The sequence below is a fragment of the Stegostoma tigrinum genome, chromosome 35 (genome assembly GCF_030684315.1).
Source record: "Stegostoma tigrinum isolate sSteTig4 chromosome 35, sSteTig4.hap1, whole genome shotgun sequence".
NCBI classification, from domain to species: Eukaryota; Metazoa; Chordata; class Chondrichthyes; order Orectolobiformes; family Stegostomatidae; genus Stegostoma; species Stegostoma tigrinum.
The window spans coordinates 20,375,209-20,394,924 of record NC_081388.1 but is presented as its reverse complement, the minus strand read 5'-3'; the positions used below and the strand labels follow the sequence as shown (position 1 = coordinate 20,394,924).

Genomic DNA, 19,716 nt, shown 5'->3' with positions numbered 1-19,716 from the left:
TCAGTCAGGATCTTATTGAAAGGCTGAATGGCCTACCTCAGTTCACATTTCGTATGGATTTCCAGTGTCACTCCTCCTGAAGATATAGGGTTGATGTGTTTAGCCTTTGCCCTATGTCAATGGTTGGTTCAGTGGACGGATTGCTTCTCTCATCCTTGATAATAGTTGCACTCAATTAGCCTGGGGGACACCGTGGTTCAGTGGTTAGCACTGCTGCCTCACAGACCAGGGACCAGGGTTCGATTCCAGCCTCAGGCGACAGTCTGTGTGGAGTTTGCATGCTCTCCCCGTGTCTGCGTGAGTTTCCTTCCCTGGCCCAAAGGCAGGTTAGGTGGATTGGCCTTGCTAAATTACCCATAGAGCCCGGGAATGTGTAGTTTAGGTGTGTTAGCCATGGGAAATGCAGGGTTACAGGGATGGGTCTGGGTGGGATGCTCTTCAGAGAGTTGGCGCAGACTTGTTGGGCTGAATGGCCTGCTTCACACTGTGGGGATTCTATAAAGAATACATGACTAGGAAAATAGCCATTGGTGCCTCCCCCTGAGAAAGTACCCACCTGATATTCGGATATCCTCTCTTTCATTAGGGTCAATCCTCTCTGTGGGCTGAATAAGATTACAGACGAGGTGCTTGGGTAACCCCTGGTAGAACTGGTCAGGAGAAAGGCAGAGGAGATAAAAAAAAAGCAGTGTTAATAATTGAACCGATGGTAAACAGAATAAGAGCCAAATAAATAAGGAAATCTAAAAGTTTTAGCCTTTGACCCTCCTTCCCATTACTGGAAGTTAGTGACACAAGGAAGACGGGAAACAAAGCTTTTGAATAAACAGAGATTACAAGGCTTGGAGCTGGATGAACGCAGCAGGCCAAGCACCATCAGAGGAGCAGGTAAGCTGACGTTTCGGGCCTAGACCCTTCATCAGAAATTTTCTTCAGAAGCATCAGCTTTCCTGCTCCTCTGATGCTGCTTGGCCTGCTGTGTTCATCCAGATCTACACCTTGTTATCTCAGATTCTCCAGCATCTGCAGCTCCTACTATCTTTGGAATAAACAGGCCTTTTTGTGAGTGGCAGGCTGCGAATAGTATGGTACTGTTTGGTTGGATTTAGCAAGAACAGCAGATGCTGGATTGTCTGAGTCGGTACCGTGTGCAGCTGGAGGAACACAGCAGGTCAGGCAGCATCCCTGTCGCAGGAAAATCGGCTCTTCGGGTCGGAACCCTTCATCGGGAATGGGAAGGGAGCTCAGAAATAAATAGAGGGAGGGGTATGGGCCTGGGGGAAGGTAGATGGGGTGGTAATAGGTGGATGCAGGTAGGGGGTTGTGGAGGTTGGTCAATGGGGTGGTGGGGCAGATATGTGAGAAAGAAGATGGGAAGGTTGTGTCACGTCAAGGAGGCAGGGATGAGAGGGAGGGCTGGACGTGGGATGAGGCCGAGGTGGAGAGATTTTGAAGCTGGTGAATTCTATGTTGAGGCCATTGGGCTGTAAGCCGCTGAGGTGGAATATATGGCGTTGTTCCTCCAATTGTTGTGCAGCCTGATTGGAGGGGGGCCAGGATGGACATGTCACCAAGAGAGTGGGAGGGGTTGAAATGGCTGGCGATGGGAAGGTGGCGTTGTTTGGAACATAGATGGTCCACAAATGGCCAATGAGTCCGCCCTCTGCAGAGTATGTCGGGAGCAACGGAGGCAGAACAGGAGGACGTACAGGTGAATCCCTGTCAGATACGGAATGATTGTTTGGGGCCTTGGACGGAGGTGAGCAGTGGAGGGGTAGGGGCACAGGTAGCACTTCCTGCATTTGCAGGAAGACTGGGTTGTGAGGGCAGAGTGATGCCAAAGTGTGGGTTCAGTTCCCACATAGGCTGAGGTTACTGTGAGGGTCCTGGCTTCTCTACCTCTCCCTCTTTGCAAGACTGTGGTAACCCTGTAGATTAAACAATTGCTCCTCTCCAATGAGAGAATGGAACTACGGTGACTTTAGCACAAGCCCCAGTGCTCAGATGCCAGCTATTCACTGGGTTTATTGCTGATTGAGATGAAGGAGCCAAAGAAAGTATCTCTGAGTTTGCAGACGACTCTAGGCTGGGTGGGACAGTGAGCTGTGGGGTGGGTCTCACCTTAGTTTAGAGATAAAAATGTACGCAACAAACAGTAAATGGCGCGGAACGGGGTGTGTAGGAGCAACAGGAGTGAAAGCCAAATACTGGGGGTGCTGGAAACGTGCCTCTGATCTTTTACAAAGTCTCGCCCAATTGAAAACCAGGGAGCAAGTCCACCATCCAATCAGGGATGTTATGTAACAAACCTGTTATGCCAAGCAATATGATCATGGTTGATCATCCAACTCGGTTCCCAGTTCCTGCTTTCTTCCTTTGATCCCTTTAGCCCCAGGAAGGATATCTAACTCCTTCTTGAAAACATTCAATGTTTGGCCTCAACCACTTTCCATGCCAGAGAATTCCACAGGTTCCCCGCCCTTTTTCTCCTCATCTCAGCCCTAAATGGCCTACACCTTGTCCTTAGGCTGTGACCCCCTGGTTCTGGACTCTCTGGTCATCGGGAACATCCTTCCTGTGTTTTACCCTGTTTAGCCCAATTGGAATTTTACAGGTTTCTACAAGATTCCACACTGCCCCCAGCCTTCTGATCTACAGCACATATAATCCGATCTGATCCAGTCTATTTTCATCTGTCAGTCCTGCCATCCCAGGAATCAGTCTGAGAAACCTTTACTTCGCTCTGTCCACTGCCAGAGCGTCCTTCTGCGGGTAGGGAGATCCAAATGGTGAAGAACTCTTAAGGTACAAGCCCAAAATGAGTAGCGATGGGAAAAGCAAGGGGAAAAAGTTATGTCTGGATGAGGTGTGAATGGCAGGATCCTGAACAGCTACTAACTGAACAAAGAATAATGGAAACTAAAGACCAAAGGCAGTTGGGGATGAATGTTGGCCTTGCCAAGGATGAACCATCCTAATGAGGACCAATAAACAATAGGCAATGAGACTAAAGTGGGGATAGTGATTATGGTGCTGTAAAGTGCTGGGGTGGTGTGGTTTCTCTTGAGTTTACATTGATCGTCATTGGAACACAGCACCAGAACAGGTCACTGTGGAATGGAGAGGACCCTGAGACATACAGCAGCCAAAAGCGAAGACTTACCTTGCCTTCTGTTTGATCAGAATTGAACTTTGAGCCCCACTCAAACAAAGCAGCTTTAAGACAATCCAGAACCTGGAAAGAAATCAGAGGGCTTGATAGCAATGGGTTTTTATTAAATTGAAAGGTGGAAGAGGTGAGTCAGTGGAGTAACGCATCAACCTGCATTTATATAGCGTGTTTAATGTCCCAGGAGCCATTGTCATGCACAATTGATCGTGGATAACCCTTAGAAAGTTATGGGGGCATGTAATCAGACTCTTGGTCCAAAGTGCAGGAGCACAGTTAAGTAGGAGAAAGCGATGGAGTGAATTAGGAAGTGGTGTTCCTGATCTCTGATCAATAACACAAGCCTGGTATGATAGGCTGAGAGATATAATTCCATGAAGAACCTTGGACCATTCTGCTTATCATGGTTCCATCTCACTGTGTGTCAATCTGCCATTCAATAGCACTAATCTCTTAAAGTATAATGACACACTCAGCACACAGTAGGAACCCGAGGCACAATGGTACTGTCCCTACTTTGGAGCCAGGAGGCCAGGATACAAGTCCCACCTGCGGTGTGTAATAATGTCCCTGAGCAGGTGGATTAGGATATATCTGTGCTGCACACACAGGCATTTGTTGATTTTGTTTTCCCTCAAGGAGACTTTCCTTATTCTCTCATTGAATGTTCTGGTCAAAAACAGGTTTGACTTTTTGTAAGGGTCTAGGCCCGAAGCGTCAGCTTTCCTGCTCCTCTACATTCATTTCAAACTGAGTTAGAATCCTTATCCTACTGCACAGTGGGATTTGAAATTGCATTCTCTTGCCAGTTATTCCAGGATTATACACCCAGCCACTGTAAATGTGTTTTCTCTCTATTGAATTTACTAAATATCTTTACAACACAACGACATACTCTGCAATTACCATGCGGTCATCTCTGAAACAGAAACAATGTAATATCAAAGATAAAAATAAAACTACCCCTCTAGAAGTTACTGCAATCAACAGCTGGTGAAAAATAGCCTTCGTGCATTAGTCAGTAACACTGAAAGGCAGAATGGAACTTAACATCCTGAATGCACAAATCTACTCGGGGAACTTGTGTTCTAATCTAAAGTGGAAAAATTCTCCTAGCTAGGTAATTGTAGCAATAAATACTTGTATTGACTACAGGCCACTGATGTCGATTTTCTATGGTCAGAGATATTGCAAAAGTATTGCTCTTAATCTTTGTCAGTTTTAGGCCTTTTGTTGACCCATTTTCTCTCCCGTTGTAAATTTGTAAACTCACGCACAGTGTGTAAGTTAGAACGGGACAGTGGTAGCGTGACAATGTTGGGAATAAAAGGTTAAAACCTGCCAAATCCCCACCAGACCACAAAGCAGTTCTCTCATTAGAGAAAACGATAGGTTGGGACGGTTTAACCTGAGGGCCACCACACCTCAGGTGAGGGGAGAGGTTGAGAAGGAAAGTCTTTCATGGTAACCTCAGCCAGTGCGGGAATCGAACCCATTCTGCCAATAATCAGCATCGCTACATTGCAAGCAATTGTCTGAAAGACTGCCCTCATGGTGCCATGGCAGTGTCCCTTTCTCTGAAACAGAAGGCCAGCATTAGAGCCCCAGCTGCTTCAGAGGTGTGTCACAGCGTGATGATGACAAATATCTAAAACACAAGAGTTCAGCTTTTTGCTGTTCTTTCCATTGTGGCTTATTTATCTCACTCTTTGCCTCAACTCGAGGAGAGTCAAATTTCACATAATGCCCTCCATCCCCTCCCATTCAAAAGCATCAATGACAAAACATCTATATTGATTGGACTCTCTCACTGTTATCGTCAATGCTGCTCACAATATTGTCTGGAAGTAGGCAGTAAATACATCAATACAGACTCTCACAAATTATCCCTTTGGTCTCCACTACTCCCACACTCATGGGCTCAATACTTCCCAAGCCTCCTCCTGCTATTTTGAGGCTTCAAAATTGTTAGGGAGAGCTTTGGGAGCCATGGTCTGTCAAAGTAGGATCACAGTTGTTTTAACCTGGGCTGCCGTTATTGCCTTGACTCTTGTGGCTCCAACATTACAACTGGGGCTCCCAACACTCCAATTTGCCTCCACTCCCACCCACATTTCCGGTACCGACCCATCATTCCCACTCCAACCTCTCATCATTCCCACTCACAAATCTACATATTCCATTCCTCACACTCCCTCTCCCAGTCTCACCCATCAATCTATTTCCCACCCACAACTCCCACTCACAAACCCCCACACTACTCCCATCCACCATTCCCACTCCCACCCACAACTCCCACTCACAAACCCCCACACTACTCCCATCCGCCATTCCCACTCCCACCCACAACTCCCACTCACAAACCCCCACACTACTCCCATCCGCCATTCCCACTCCCACCCACAACTCCCAGTCACAAACCCCACACTACTCCCATCCGCCATTCCCACTCCCACCCACAATTCCAACTCACAAACCCCACACTACTCCCATCTGCCATTCCCACTCCTACCCACAACTCCCACTCACAAATCCCACACTACTCCCATCCGCCATTCCCACTCCTACCCACAATTCCCACTCACAAACCCCCACACTACTCCCATCCGCCATTCCCACTCCTACCCACAACTCCCACTCACAAACCCCCACACTACTCCCATCCGCCATTCCCACTCCCACCCACAACTCCCACTCACAAACCCCCACACTACTCCCATCCGCCATTCCCACTCCCACCCACAACTCCCAGTCACAAACCCCACACTACTCCCATCCGCCATTCCCACTCCCACCCACAATTCCAACTCACAAACCCCACACTACTCCCATCTGCCATTCCCACTCCTACCCACAACTCCCACTCACAAATCCCACACTACTCCCATCCGCCATTCCCACTCCTACCCACAATTCCCACTCACAAACCCCCACACTACTCCCATCCGCCATTCCCACTCCTACCCACAACTCCCACTCACAAACCCCCACACTACTCCCATCCGCCATTCCCACTCCCACCCACAACTCCCACTCACAAACCCCCACACTACTCCCATCCGCCATTCCCACTCCCACCCACAACTCCCACTCACAAACCCCCACACTACTCCCATCCGCCATTCCCACTCCCACCCACAACTCCCACTCACAAACCCCCACACTACTCCCATCCGCCATTCCCACTCCCATCCACAACTCCCACTCACAAACCCCACACTACTCCCATCCGCCATTCCCACTCCTACCCACAACTCCCACTCACAAACCCCCACACTACTCCCATCCGCCATTCCCACTCCCACCCACAACTCCCACTCACAAACCCCACACTACTCCCATCCGCCATTCCCACTCCTACCCACAACTCCCACTCACAAACCCCCACACTACTCCCAGCCGCTATTCCCACTCCTACCCAAAACTCCCACTCACAAACCCCCACACTACTCCCATCCGCCATTCCCACTCCCACCCACAACTCCCACTCACAAACCCCCACACTACTCCCATCCGCTATTCCCACTCCTACCCAAAACTCCCACTCACAAACCCCCACACTACTCCCATCCGCCATTCCCACTCCCACCCACAACTCCCACTCACAAACCGCCACACTACTCCCATCCGCCATTCCCACTCCCACCCACAACTCCCACTCACAAAACCCCACACTACTCCCATCCGCTATTCCCACTCCTACCCAAAACTCCCACTCACAAACCCCCACACTACTCCCATCCGCCATTCCCACTCCCACCCACAACTCCCACTCACAAACCCCCACACTACTCCCTTCCGCCATTCCCACTCCCACCCACAATAACTACTCTCAACCCCACTCCCCATGCCCTCCCACTCCGACTCCCATCTACTATTCCCACTCCCAACCTGACTCCCAACCCCGTCCCCCAGGTCTCTGGGTCCAGAGGTAGGAACACTACCGTTGCACTACAAGAGGCCTCAAAAAAAAACAGCGACATGGACAGCCTTGCAATAGACTTGATCAGTGATACAGGTGGGTGACACTCGCTTACTACCACTGGGAGCCATTGACTTAAATAACACAAATACCACTAGGTAGAGAGAGTTGTTAAGAAAGCGTGTGGTGTGCTCGCTTTCATTAATAGAGGGAATGAGTTCAGGGGCCGTGTAGCTATGCTCCAGCTATACAAAACCCTGGTTCGGCCACATCTGGAGTATTGTGTCCAGCTCTGGTCGCCTCATTACAGGAGAGATGTGGAAACGTTGGAAAAGGTGCAGAAGAGATTTACCAGAATGTTAGGTAATAAAGCGTAGAGCTGGATGAACACAGCAGCATCACAGGAGCAGAAAAGCTGACGTTTCGGGCCTAGACCCTTCTTCAAACTGGGGGAGGGGGAGACAGTTCTGAAATAAATAGGGAGAGAGGGGGAGGTAGGTTGAAGATGGATAGAGGAGAAGATAGGTGGAGAGGAGAGTATAGGTGGGGAGGTAGGGAGGGGATAGGTCAGTCCGGGGAGGATGGACAGTTCAAAGGGGCGGGATGAGGTTAGTATGTAGGAGATGGGGGTGCGGCTTGGGGTGGGAGGAAGGGATGGGTGAGAGGAAGAACAGGTTAGGGAGGCGGGGATGAGCTGAGCTGGTTTTGGGATGCAGTGGGGGGAGGTGAATTTTGAAGCTGGTGAAGTCCACATTGATACCATTGGGCTGCAGGGTTCCCAAGCGGAATAAGAGTTGCTGTTCCTGCAACCTTCAGATAGCATCATTGTGGCACTGCAGGAGGCCCAGGATGGACATGTCGTCTGAGGAATGGGAGGGGGAGTTAAAATGGTTTGCAACTGGGAGGTGCAGTTGTTTATTGCGAACCGAGCGGAGGTGTTCTGCAAAGCGGTCCCTAAGCCTCCGTTTGGTTTCCCCGATGTAGAGGAAGCCACAATGGGTACAGCGGATGTACATTGGCAGATGTGCAGGTGAACATCTGCTTGATATGGAAAGTCATCTTGGGGCTTGGGATGGGGGTGAGGGAGGAGGTGTGGGGGCAGGTGTAGCACTTCCTGCGGTTGCAGGGGAAGGTGCCGGGTGTGGTGGGGTTGGAGGGGAGTGTGGAGCGGACAAGGCAGTCATGGAGAGAGTGGTGTCTCTCTGGAAGGCAGACAAGGGTGGGGAGGAAAAATGTCTTTGGTGGTGGGGTCGGATTGTAGATGGCGGAAGTGTCGGAGCATGATGCGTTGTATCCGGAGGTTGGTGGGGTGGTATGTGAGAACGAGGGGTTTCTCTTTTGGTGGTTATTGCGGGGGCGGGGTGTGAGGGATGAGTTGCGGGAAATGCGGGAGACGTGGTCGAGGCCGTTCTCGACAACTGCTGGGGGGAATGTTGCGGTCCTAAAAGAACGTGAACATCTGGGATGTACTGGAGTGGAACGCCTCTTCCTGGGAGCAGATGTGGTGAAGGTGAAGGAATTGGGAATAGGGGATGGAATTTTTGCAGGAAGGTGGGTGGGAGGATGTGTATTCCAGGTAACTGTGGGAGTCGTTGGGCTTGAAATGGATATCGGTTTCTAGGTGGTTGCCCGAGATGGAGACAGAGAGGCCCAGGAAGGTGAGGGATGTGTTGGAGATGGCCCAGGTGAACTGAAGGTTGGGGTGGAAGATGTTGGTGAAGTGGAACTGGTGAAGTGGGAGCACGAGACAGCGCCAATACAGGCATCAATGTAACGGAGGAAGAGGTGCGGTTTAGGGCCAGTGTACATGGGGAAGAGTGACTGTTCCACGTAACCTAGAAAGAGGCAGGCATAGCTGGGGCCCATGCGGGTGCCCATGGCCACGCCATTTGTTTGTAGGAAGTGGGAGGAATCGAAAGAGAAGTTGTTGAGGGTGAGGACGAGTTCGGCTAGGCGGATGAGGGTGTCAGTGGAGGGGGACTGGTTGGGCCTGCAGGACAGGAAGAAGCAGAGGGCCTTAAGGCCATCTGCATGGGGAATGCACGTGCATAGGGACTGGACATCCATGGTGAAAATGAGGTGTTGGGGGCCAGGGAATTGGAAGTCCTGGAGGAGGTGGAGGGCGTGGGTGGTGTCACGGACGTAGGTAGGGAGTTCCTGGACCAAGGGGGAGAAAATGGAGTCCAAATAGGTGGAGATGAGTTCGGTGGGGCAGGAGCAGGCGGAGACAATAGGTTCACCAGGGCAGGCGGGTTTGTGGATTTTGGGAAGGAGATAGAAACGGGCCGTGCGGGGTTGGGAACAATAAGGTTGGAGGCTGTGGGTGGGAGGTCATCTGAGGTAATGAGGTTCTGGATGGTTTGGGAGATGATGGTTTGGTGCTCGGGTGTGGGATCATGATCGAGGGGGCGGTAGGAGGAGGTGTCAGAGAGTTGGTGTCTGGCCTCAGCGATGTAGAGGCCAGTGCGCCATACTACAACTGCGCCACCCTTGTCTGCGGGTTTGATGGTGAGGTTGGGTTTGGAGCTGAGGGAGCGGAGAACTGCACATTCTGCAGGGGGAGAGGTTGGAGTGGGTGAGAGGGGTGGAGAGTTTGAGGCGGTTAATGTCTCGACAGCAGTTGGAGATGAAAAAGTCGAGGGAGGGAGGGTGGGAGGCCTGGGGGTGGTGTCCAGGAGGAGGACTTGTGTTGGAAGCGGGTGAAGGGGTCAGTGGAGGAAGGTTTAGGCTCCCGGTTGAAGAAGTAAGTGTGGAGGTGGAGGCGGCGGAAAAACTGCTCTATGTCCAAACATGACTGGTGTTCGTTGATGTGTGGGTGGAGGGGGACAAAGGTGAGCCCCTTGCTTCGGACTGACCGTTCGTCCTCAATCAGGGAGAGGTCTGGGGGGGGATGGTGAAGATTCGGCAGGGCTCAGTGTGGCTGTCTCCTCTGAGGTTGCTGGCTGTGGGCAGAGCGATGTCGGCGTTGGCTGTGGGCGGGGTTCCGTCGGTGTCAGCCGTGGGCCGGGTTCCGTTGGCGGTGTTGGGCGGAGTTGTGCCAGCATCGGCTGTAGGCGGGGATGCGTTGGCGATGGACGGAGTTGCATCTGTGCCCGTGGTGGGCGAAGCAGGGTCGGCGGTGGCAGCAGTGGTGACAGTAATGTCTGTGGTGTTGGTCTCGGAAATGGAGGCGGTGACTTCAGCGGCGAGGGCACTCGCTGTCCCGGAAGTGGTGTTCTCGGCTGTGGCGGATGTGACGCCATCTGTGGGTTCTCCGACAGTGGCCTCATGGCCAATGGTGGCGTGTACATTGTGGGGAAGGTCCTGGGTACGGCTGGGGATTTTGGAGGTGGAGGAATCCCGTTTTAGGTGGCAGGCACCGGTGATGTTGCCTGGGATGGAGGGAAGGTCTTACGAGGAAAAGTTGAGAGAGCCAGGGATTTCCTCTTTAGAACGACAAAGGATGAGAGGTGACTTGATAGAGGTGTACAACATGATCAAAGGTATAGATAGATTAGACAGCCAGAGAATTTTTCCTCGGCCAGAGGTAGCTATTACGAGGGGGCGTAGTGAGTAGAAGGAGATGTCAGAGGTAGGTTCTTTACTCAGAGAGTGGTCGGGGCGTGGAACGCATTGCCGGAGAGGGTAGTGGAGTCGGCCTCATTCGGGGCATTTAAGCAGCTTTTAGGTAGGCAAATGGATGATAGTATAAGGTAGGAGTGGAGGTTAGATAGACCTTAGGTTTAGGGTAGAAGTTCAGCACAACATCATGGGCCGAAGGGCCTGTACTGTGCTGTACTGTTCTATGTTCTGTACATTTCAGAGCAATCCAGGACATGTAAGAGAAAGGATGCTCTGATAAGGTTGGGTAAAAGAGGATTGTGTGGATCATAATGTGGATCAAATCCAGTTGGCTCAACTGGTCTACATTGATTTTTATCAATGCGACAGTGTCCTTGGAAAGCTTTGGAATAGGATGGTGTTTTCGCCCAGTTTTGGTTTATTCAATCATGGGGTGACAGCACCGCCGGCTAGACCAGCATTTCATAGAATCATAGAATCCCTACAGCGTGGAAACAGGCCTTTCGGCCCAACAAGTCCGTACCAACCCTCAGAGCATCCCACCGAGATCCATCTCCCTTTAACCCACCTAATCTACATATCCCTGAACACTACGGGCAATTTAGCACGGCCAATCCACCTAACCCGCACATCTTTGGATGGTGAGAGGAAACCCACGCAGACACGGGCAGAACATGCAAATTGACCCGAAGCTGGAATTGAACCCGATGTGAGGCAGCAGTGCTAGCCACTGAGCTGCCACAAAATATTTACTGCCCACCGCTAATTGCGCAGAAGGCAGTTAAGTGTCGGCCACATTGCTGGTCACAGAGGGAACGTTTCCAAGAAAGAATTTGCATTTATGTCGGCCAGACCAGGTACAGGTGGCAGATTCCTTCCCTAAATGACATTAGTGAACCAGTTGCATTTTTCCTGATAACTGAGAATAGATTCACAGTGGCCATTAGATCTTTAAATTGAGATATTTTCTTCATTGAATTCAGATTCCACCAAGCATCATGACAGGTTTTGAACCTGATCCCCAGAACATTGTCCGGGCGTCTGGGTTAAACAGGTCCTGCAGAACACCTCCGCTCGGTTCGCAATAAACAACTGCACCTCCCAGTTGCAAACCATTTCCACTCCCCCTCCCATTCTTTAGATGACATGTCCATCATGGGCCTCCTGCAGTGCTACAATGATGCCACCGAAGGTTGCAGGAACAGCAACTCATATTCCGCTTGGGAACCCTGCAGCCCAATGGTATCAATGTGGACTTTACCAGCTTCAAAATCTCCCCTTCCCCCACCGCATCCCAAAACCAGCCCAGTTTGTCCCCTCCCCCCACTGCACCACACAACCAGCCCAGCCCTTCCCCCCCCACCCACTGCATCCCAAAACCAGTCCAACCTGTCTCTGCCTCCCTAACCTGTTCTTCCTCTCACCCATCCCTTCCTCCCACACCAAGCTGCACCTCCATTCCCTACCTACTAACCTCATCCCACCTCCTTGACCTGTCCGTCTTCCCTGGACTGACCTATCCCCTCCCTACCTCCCCACCTATACTCTCCTCTCCACCTATCTTCTTTTCTCTCCATCTTCGGTCCGCCTCCCCCTCTCTCTCTATTTATTCCAGAGCCCCCACCCCATCCCCCTCTCTGATGAAGGGTCTAGGCCCGAAACGTCAGCTTTTGTGCTCCTGAGATGCTGCTTGGCCTGCTGTGTTCATCCAGCCTCACATTTCATTATCTTGGATTCTCCAGCATCTGCAGTTCCCATTATCATTAATAATACCAGTAGGCTATAGTCTCCCCTCAATTCAATTACACCCGTCGAGAACATTAGCCAGAAGAGTTGACACAGATAAATACACTACCTCTTGAGCTGTTGATGTTGGACATTTCTTCATTGATCCATACCATCTCATTGCATTACCTGTGTATATGCTGATGGTTTTCACCTCCTCGAGATTAAAGATTTCCCTCTTCAGTTCAGTCATCTTTGCTGGCAAAGGATGCTTTTGGAAAGTTTTGGAGTCGTGGGTTCTTATCTGAGTGAATTCAGCAGTGTTGACTCGAAGAGAGTTCCTCAAACACTAACTGAGTCACCAGTAATTCTTCTACACTAATTTGTTTGTGAAAGGGAATTCCTGCCCTCAGACGTCACTAAGACACACCCGAGTGAGGAGAAATACCAAACAGGAGCTAGTCAGAAGAAAGCACAGAGTTTAAGGATCGAACAGTCAGTTCCAGTGGGTAGGATTTGGCACTCAGTCAATGAACTAAAAATGCCACTGATCAGCAACATTATTGTGGGTGGGAGATCTGTCAGTTCAAACTGGGTGCAGACTCAGTACTGGGCTCCTAGTGAATGAACTAACCGTGACGGTGCAGGATTCCTGCCTTTTCATGTGCGGCCGGAGAAGTGCTGTGTCACTGTTATTGTCATGGGTCAATGAACCAGCCATGACGGTGCAGGATTCCTGCCTTTTCACTCACAGCCAGACAAGTGCTGAGTCACCGTTAGTGTTGTGAGTCAATGAACTAGCCATGACAGTGCAGAATTGCTGCTTTTAAATCCACGGCCGGAGAAGCACTGAGTCAATGTTATTGTTACGGGGCAATGAACTAGCTGTGAAGGTGTGAAATAGCTGCCATTTCATGCACAGCCAGAGAAGGGCTGAGTGGCTGCGAGTTCTAGTTTTCACGTTATGGTTTACCCCTTGTCAGCAGCTACCTGCTACTCCACATTCAGTTGAGAGGAGAAATCGCTTGGGAAGGCAGAGGTAGAGAGAGCTCTGGAAACACAGCCTCCTCGTTTTACGACAGTGATTAGTATCACAACGTCTTTCTTCTTTTGCTGACTCATGCAGCGCTGAGGCAGGCCATTCTTAATGTGTGGCCCAGAGCAGCCATGTGCCAACTAGGATGTGGGGTCAGGCATCACTTAGTCTGAGTCAGATAGTCACGGGCACAGTTCCCAATATACCAAGGTGATGCCACAGTGCTACATTGTACGGTATATGAGCGGCAGGACATGGCCAATTTCAGGGACAAAACCACACACAGCCCCACATTTGGAAGCCCACTCTCAATCACTTCACTTTCGTGTGAGTCACTCATCAGGGGGTGGCACAGTGGCTCAGTGGTTAGCTGCCTCACAGTGCCCAGGACACAGGTTCAATTCCAGACATAAAATCCCAGCAGTTTGGCCCACCAAATCCACACTGATCTTCCAAAGCGCACCCTGCATTTCCCATGACTGACCCACTCACTCAGTCTGGGCATCCCTGGACACTACGGGCAATTTAGCATGGCCAATCCCCTCTAACTTGCATATCTTTGGACTGTGGGAGGAAACCCGCGGGGAGAATGTGCAAACTCCACACAGACGGTCTCCCGAGGGTGGAACGGTGGCTCAGTGTGGAATGTGATGACAGCCAGTGACCAGACCCTGTGAGGACCTGCTGTGTTGGTCTGTTGGGGACAGACTCTGATGTTTGTCTTTGTCACTTTGCTTTTTGCTTCTGGCCTATGGCGATACCGTGTATAGCTGTAATGTAACATTTTCTTTCTACATTTCTCTATTCTGTAAGTGAGGATTGTACTAATGTACCTCTGTACCTAAGATGGTGGCATAACTCACAATTTATAAACAATTTGCGTCAGTGACAATAAAACACTCTCTGTCAAAAAATTGCCTCTCATGTCCTTTTCAAATCTTTCTCCCCTCACCTTAAAAATATGCCCCCCCCCTAGTTTTGAACTCCCTCACCCTAGGGGAAAGACCCCTGCCATTCATTTTGTCTTTACTCCATGTGATCTTCTAAAGCTCAATAAGGTCACCCCTCAACCTCCAGGGAAAGAACAGCCTTTCCAGTCTATTTTTATCTCAAACTCTCCACTCCCAGCAAATTCCTGGTAAATCTTTTCTGAGCCATGTCAAAGTTTAATAATAGCCTTCCGACAATAGGGAGACCAGAGTTGGACACAGTGCTCCAGAAGATGCATCGCCACTGCCTTGTACAACCTCAACATGACGTCCCAACTCCTAAACTCAAAGGTCTGAGCAATGAAGGCAAGCGCGCTAAACACATTCTTAACTACCCTGTCTACATGTGAAGCAAATTTCAAAGAATTATGCACCTGAACCCCCAGGTCTCCCCGTTCTACGACACTACCTAGGGCCCTACCATTAATTGTATAAATCCTGTCCTTGTCTGTATTGCCAAAATAAAATACCTCGCAATTATCCAAATTAAACTCCATCTGCCACATGGGGGACTATTTTCACACAGCAAGCTGCCATGAACAGCAGTGAGATGGCGATCAGATAATCCCCTTTATATCCGCAGTCATGGGCAAATATTAGCCAGGACCTACTGTACTTCAAAATGAGACCATGGGATATTTTTACATCCAGTTGAAAGGTCATTGTTTCTGAAAGATGGAACTTCCAATGGTGCAGCCCTCCCTTGATATACCTAGGTTCTGCAACTCAGTCCCACCTCTTTCCGTTAGAGGCGCTACACCAACGCACGTGATTGTTGTCAGCTATTAAGCCAGTAGCACGATCCTGCATGCGACAAGGGCCTCAAAAGCTTCGATTAAAAAGTCAAGCAGCTGAAAGCTTCAACGGACTAAGTATCGTGTGCTTTGCAGAAGAAATTACTAGAGATTTTAGTGGGCATTAGGAGGCAGCGTTGCGGCTTTTGAGGAGCTGGACGAGGATTTGGACGGATGGTCACAAATGGGGATTCTATCAAGAAAGAACTTGAATTTACATGGAGCCTTGTACAGCCAAGGCTGCAGGGAGAGGTGTGGTCAGTCCGCTCGTCCTGCCTTCAAATGATGTCAGGAAAAGCTGCGGGGAGGTGAAAGATTGAAGGGGGACAACAATTTGGGTGACACCAGAGATGATGGAGAAACTGGAGACTGGGGGGTGGGGGGGAGGGGCATGACTGAGATGTATAAAATTATTAGACAGGGTAGAAAGGAAGGAACCTCTCCCCGAGGTGGACGGATCAATGACCCGGAGTATAGATTGAAGGTAAGGGGCAGGAGGTTTAGAGAGGGTGTGAGGAAAACATTTCCCCCCCACCCCCGAGAGCGGTGGGAAACTGGAACTCACCGCCTGTGAGGGTGGGCGAGGCAGAAACCCTCATCACATTGAAGAAGTAGCTCGAAGCGTACCTGCGATGCCAGGATATAGAAGGCCAAGTGCTGGAAATGGGATTGGAATAGTTAGGTGGCTGTTTTTGACTGGTGAGGGCCTGAAGAATCATACAGTTACAGAAGAAGACCTTTGATCCCTGTACTGCCAAAGCCACACCACACTAATTCCACATTCCCACATTAAACCCACCCAGCAATGCCCAGGGTGAAAGCTGGTGCAGACTCTCAGCCTCAGCGTGGGCTCAAACTCCCGGCCTCGGCGTGGGCTCAAACTCCCGGCCTCAGCGTGGGCTCGAAATCCTGGCCTCGGCGGGGGCTCGAATTCCCGGCCTCAGCGTGGGCTTGAACTCCCGGCCTCGGCGTGGGCTCGAGCTCCCGGCCTCGGCGTGGGCTCGAACTTCCGGCCTCGGCGTGGGCTCGAACTTCCGGCCTCAGCGTGGAGTCAAACTCCTGGCCTCGGCGTGGGCTCGAACTCCCGGCCTCGGCGTGGGCTCAAACTCCCAGCCTCGGCGTGGGCTTGAACTCCCGGCCTCGGCGTGGGCTCGAACTCCCGGCCTCGGCGTGGGCTCGAACTTCCGGCCTCAGCGTGGAGTCAAACTCCTGGCCTCGGCGTGGGCTCGAACTCCCGGCCTCGGCGTGGGCTCGAACTTCCGGCCTCAGCGTGGAGTCAAACTCCTGGCCTCGGCGTGGGCTCGAACTCCCGGCCTCGGCGTGGGCTTGAACTCCCGGTGTCGGCGTGGGCTCGAACTCCCGGCCTCGGTGTTGGCTCGAACGTCTGGCCTCAGCGTGGAGTCAAACTCCTGGCCTCGGCGTGGGCTCGAACTCCCGGCCTCGGCGTGGGCTCAAACTCCCAGCCTCGGCGTGGGCTTGAACTCCTGGTGTCGGCGTGGGCTCGAACTCCCGGCCTCGGCGTTGGCTCGAACGTCTGGCCTCAGCGTGGAGTCAAACTCCTGGCCTCGGCGGGGGCTCGAATTCCCGGCCTCGGCGTGGGCTTGAACTCCCGGCCTCGGCGTGGGCTTGAACTCCCGGCCTCGGCGTGGGCTCGAACTCCCGGCCTCGGCGTGGGCTCGAACTCCCGGCCTCGGCGTGGGCTCGAACTCCCGGCCTCGGCGTGGGCTCGAACTCCCGGCCTCGGCGTGGGCTCGAACTCCCGGCCTCGGCGTGGGCTCGAACTCCCGGCCTCGGCGTGGGCTCGAACTCCCGGCCTCGGCGTGGGCTTGAATTCCCGGCCTCGGCGTGGGCTCGAACTCTCGGCCTCAGCGTGGGCTTAAACTCCCAGCCTCGGCGTGAGCTCGAACCCCCGGCCTCTGGATGAGTCCTTGTGCAGTCTGGGTTGGAAGTCTTGTTATGCTGAACTCTCATTTCTCTGTTTTTCTAATTTATACGGACATTTTATTTCTTTATGTTTTGATTTCTTTTCTTACGAATTCATACTTAAGAATCTGTTCCAATGTTCCTTGGTGCCTGAGGTAGCAGAATAAGTGGCAACTTGTAAATTATCCAATGTCCTCATGTGACAAGGTGTGACAATAAAGCAAATTCATTCATTTTTTCTCATTAATTTGATCAAACAAGTGGAACACTCCCAAAGGAACATTTACTCTGCAATTTCTTCCGTAGCCTGTCTATCAACTGCTTATCTCTCTCTCTCTCTCTCCCTCTCTCTCTCCCCCTCTCTCTCTCTCTTCCTCTCCCTCTCCTTCCTCTCTCTCTCCCCCACCTTCCTCAGGGGGTGACCCATCCTCAGACGTGGGGATTCCTGCAATTCTGAGGAAGGGTCACGGGACCCGAAACATTAACTCTGTTTTTTCCTTCACCGGTGCTGCCAGACCTGCTGAGCTTCTCCAGCAACTTCTGTTTCTGTTCCTGATTTTATAGGATCCGCAGTTCTTTTGGTTTTTATTGCGTGCGATAGGATTAATTGATTGAAGATTGAATGATTTGTTCTCACCTGTATTTAGGTGTAGAGTTATATAGATAGGGAACAGACCTTTTGTTCCATCCAGTCCGTGTTGACTTTAATCCCAAACTAAACTAGTCCCACCTGCCTGCTCCTGGCCCATATCCCTCCAAACCTTTCCTATTCATGAGCTTATCCAAATGCCTTTTAAATGTAGTCACTGTATCTACATTCCACTGCTCCCTCTGGAAGCTCATTCCACATACGAACCACTCTCCGTGTATTAAAATTGCCACTCGCGTCCTTTTCAAATCTTTCTCTTCTCACCTTAAACGTACAGCCCGTAGTCTTGAAATCCCCCAGCCTCAGAAAAAAAGACACCCAACTGACAAATAAATACAGTGTAGAGTGTAATCTGTCACCACGCCCTGGCCCCACTTGACTGAACAGAAAATATTAAGACATAAGGTAGGAGCAAATTACTGCAGATGCTGGAATTTGCGCTGAGAACCAAAAAATGCTGGAGATCGCAGCGGGTCAGGCAGCATCCGTGGAGAGAGAGATCTGCCGTAGAGTCATCTAGACTCAAAATGTTAGCTTGCTCTCTCTGTGCTGTGATCCTTTTTTTCATTTATGGGATGAGGGTGTCGCTGGCTGGGGCAGCATTTATTGCCCGTCCCTAATTGCCCAGAGGGCAGTTCAGAGTCGACCACATTGCTGTGGGTCTGGAGTCACATTTGGGCCAGACCAGGTAAGGACGGCAGTTTCCTTCCCTAAAGGACATTAGTGAATCAGATGGGTTTTTCGCCTGACAATCCATAATGGACTCACAGTTGTTAATAGGCTCTTAAGTCTAGATATTTTATTGAATTCAATTTCCACCATCTGCCGTGGTGGGATTTGAACCCAGGCCTCGAGAATGTTATGTGGGTTTCTGGATTAACAGTCCAGCGATAATACCACTCGGTCACCACCCCCCACCTTGCACGATTTCCTGCATGTTTTGTTTTCAGTACAGTTTAAGATATAAGACTGAAATTCACACTTAAATATGAGTAAAAATAGCATCATCTCCCCCCCCGCCCTTCTTGTGCTCTGTTTGACATCAGTTTGGGGGTAGAATGGGAGTGGGTGTGGTCTCCACAACAGGCTCTGGGCCTACCAACACTCTCCCATTGTGGTCCACTGCAGGAGGACCACTTTGGGCCTACCACATCACAGCCAAGGAAACCCAACATTCCCCCCTCCCCGATCCCGAAGCCATCCACAGGCGCCACCTTCACAGAATCATAGAGTCCCCTGCTGTGTGGGAGCAGGCCGTTCGGCCTAACACGTCCACACCCGCCCTCGGCCGACGTTGCCGCGGTGCCCGCCGAATCTGCCATCGTAGCAGCTGCTGATGCCAACACCAGGTCCCCGCGCCCACTCCTCCTCTGCCGCTATTGTGCCAGAATTTCCCGGCACGAGTCGGCGCTGCACTCGGTCAATACTGTTGTCGCTGTCGAGATCGTCACAGGAGGTGAGCGCAAGAAGAAAATAAAAGTGAGATGGGGGGGGGGATAAAGTAAAAACAAAATGGAAAGAAAAAGCAAAGAGGGTAGAGTGAGCAAGCCCCGAGCTCAGGAACCCTACTGCACCACCATCTTTCCAGAGTTGGAGGAAAATGGAGATCTCTGGCTCAGCCACATCTCTACTAAAACCTTAAGGCTGTAAGCTGCCTCGGGGAAAATGAGGTGTTGTTCCTCAAACTTGTCTTGAGCTTCACTGGAACTTTGTCACAGACCACAGACAGGAATGTTAATGTGAGAGAAGAGAGCTTTATTGAAGTGACAAGAGCTAGGAGAACAGGGTCATTCCTAAAGATATGGTCGCCCAGCCCATGTCTGTTTTTATGAGTTTAGTTGAAGGATAAAATATTGACTCAAAGGTTTGGGGAGAACTCCCTGTGTTTCGACGTTCCACAAGATCTTTTGCGCCTCTCTGAAAAGTTAGAGACAATAAAAGTCCGAGT

At 51.0% G+C, this 19,716-nt stretch overlaps 1 protein-coding gene across 1 annotated transcript in view; it reads right to left on the bottom strand.

Annotated features, from left to right (window-relative positions):
- Positions 1-12,877, bottom strand: part of LOC125447557 (glutamate--cysteine ligase regulatory subunit-like) — an 86,891-nt gene extending 74,014 nt beyond the window's left edge. The window contains exons 1-3 of the mRNA XM_048522037.1: positions 12,508-12,877; positions 3,164-3,235; positions 557-650 (exon numbers count right to left, since the gene is read on the bottom strand). Of these exons, the coding sequence (XP_048377994.1) occupies positions 557-650; positions 3,164-3,235; positions 12,508-12,630 (289 nt within the window). The 5' untranslated portion in view covers positions 12,631-12,877. The remainder of the gene's footprint in view (positions 1-556; positions 651-3,163; positions 3,236-12,507) is intronic.
- Positions 12,878-19,716: the final 6,839 nt, after the last annotated feature.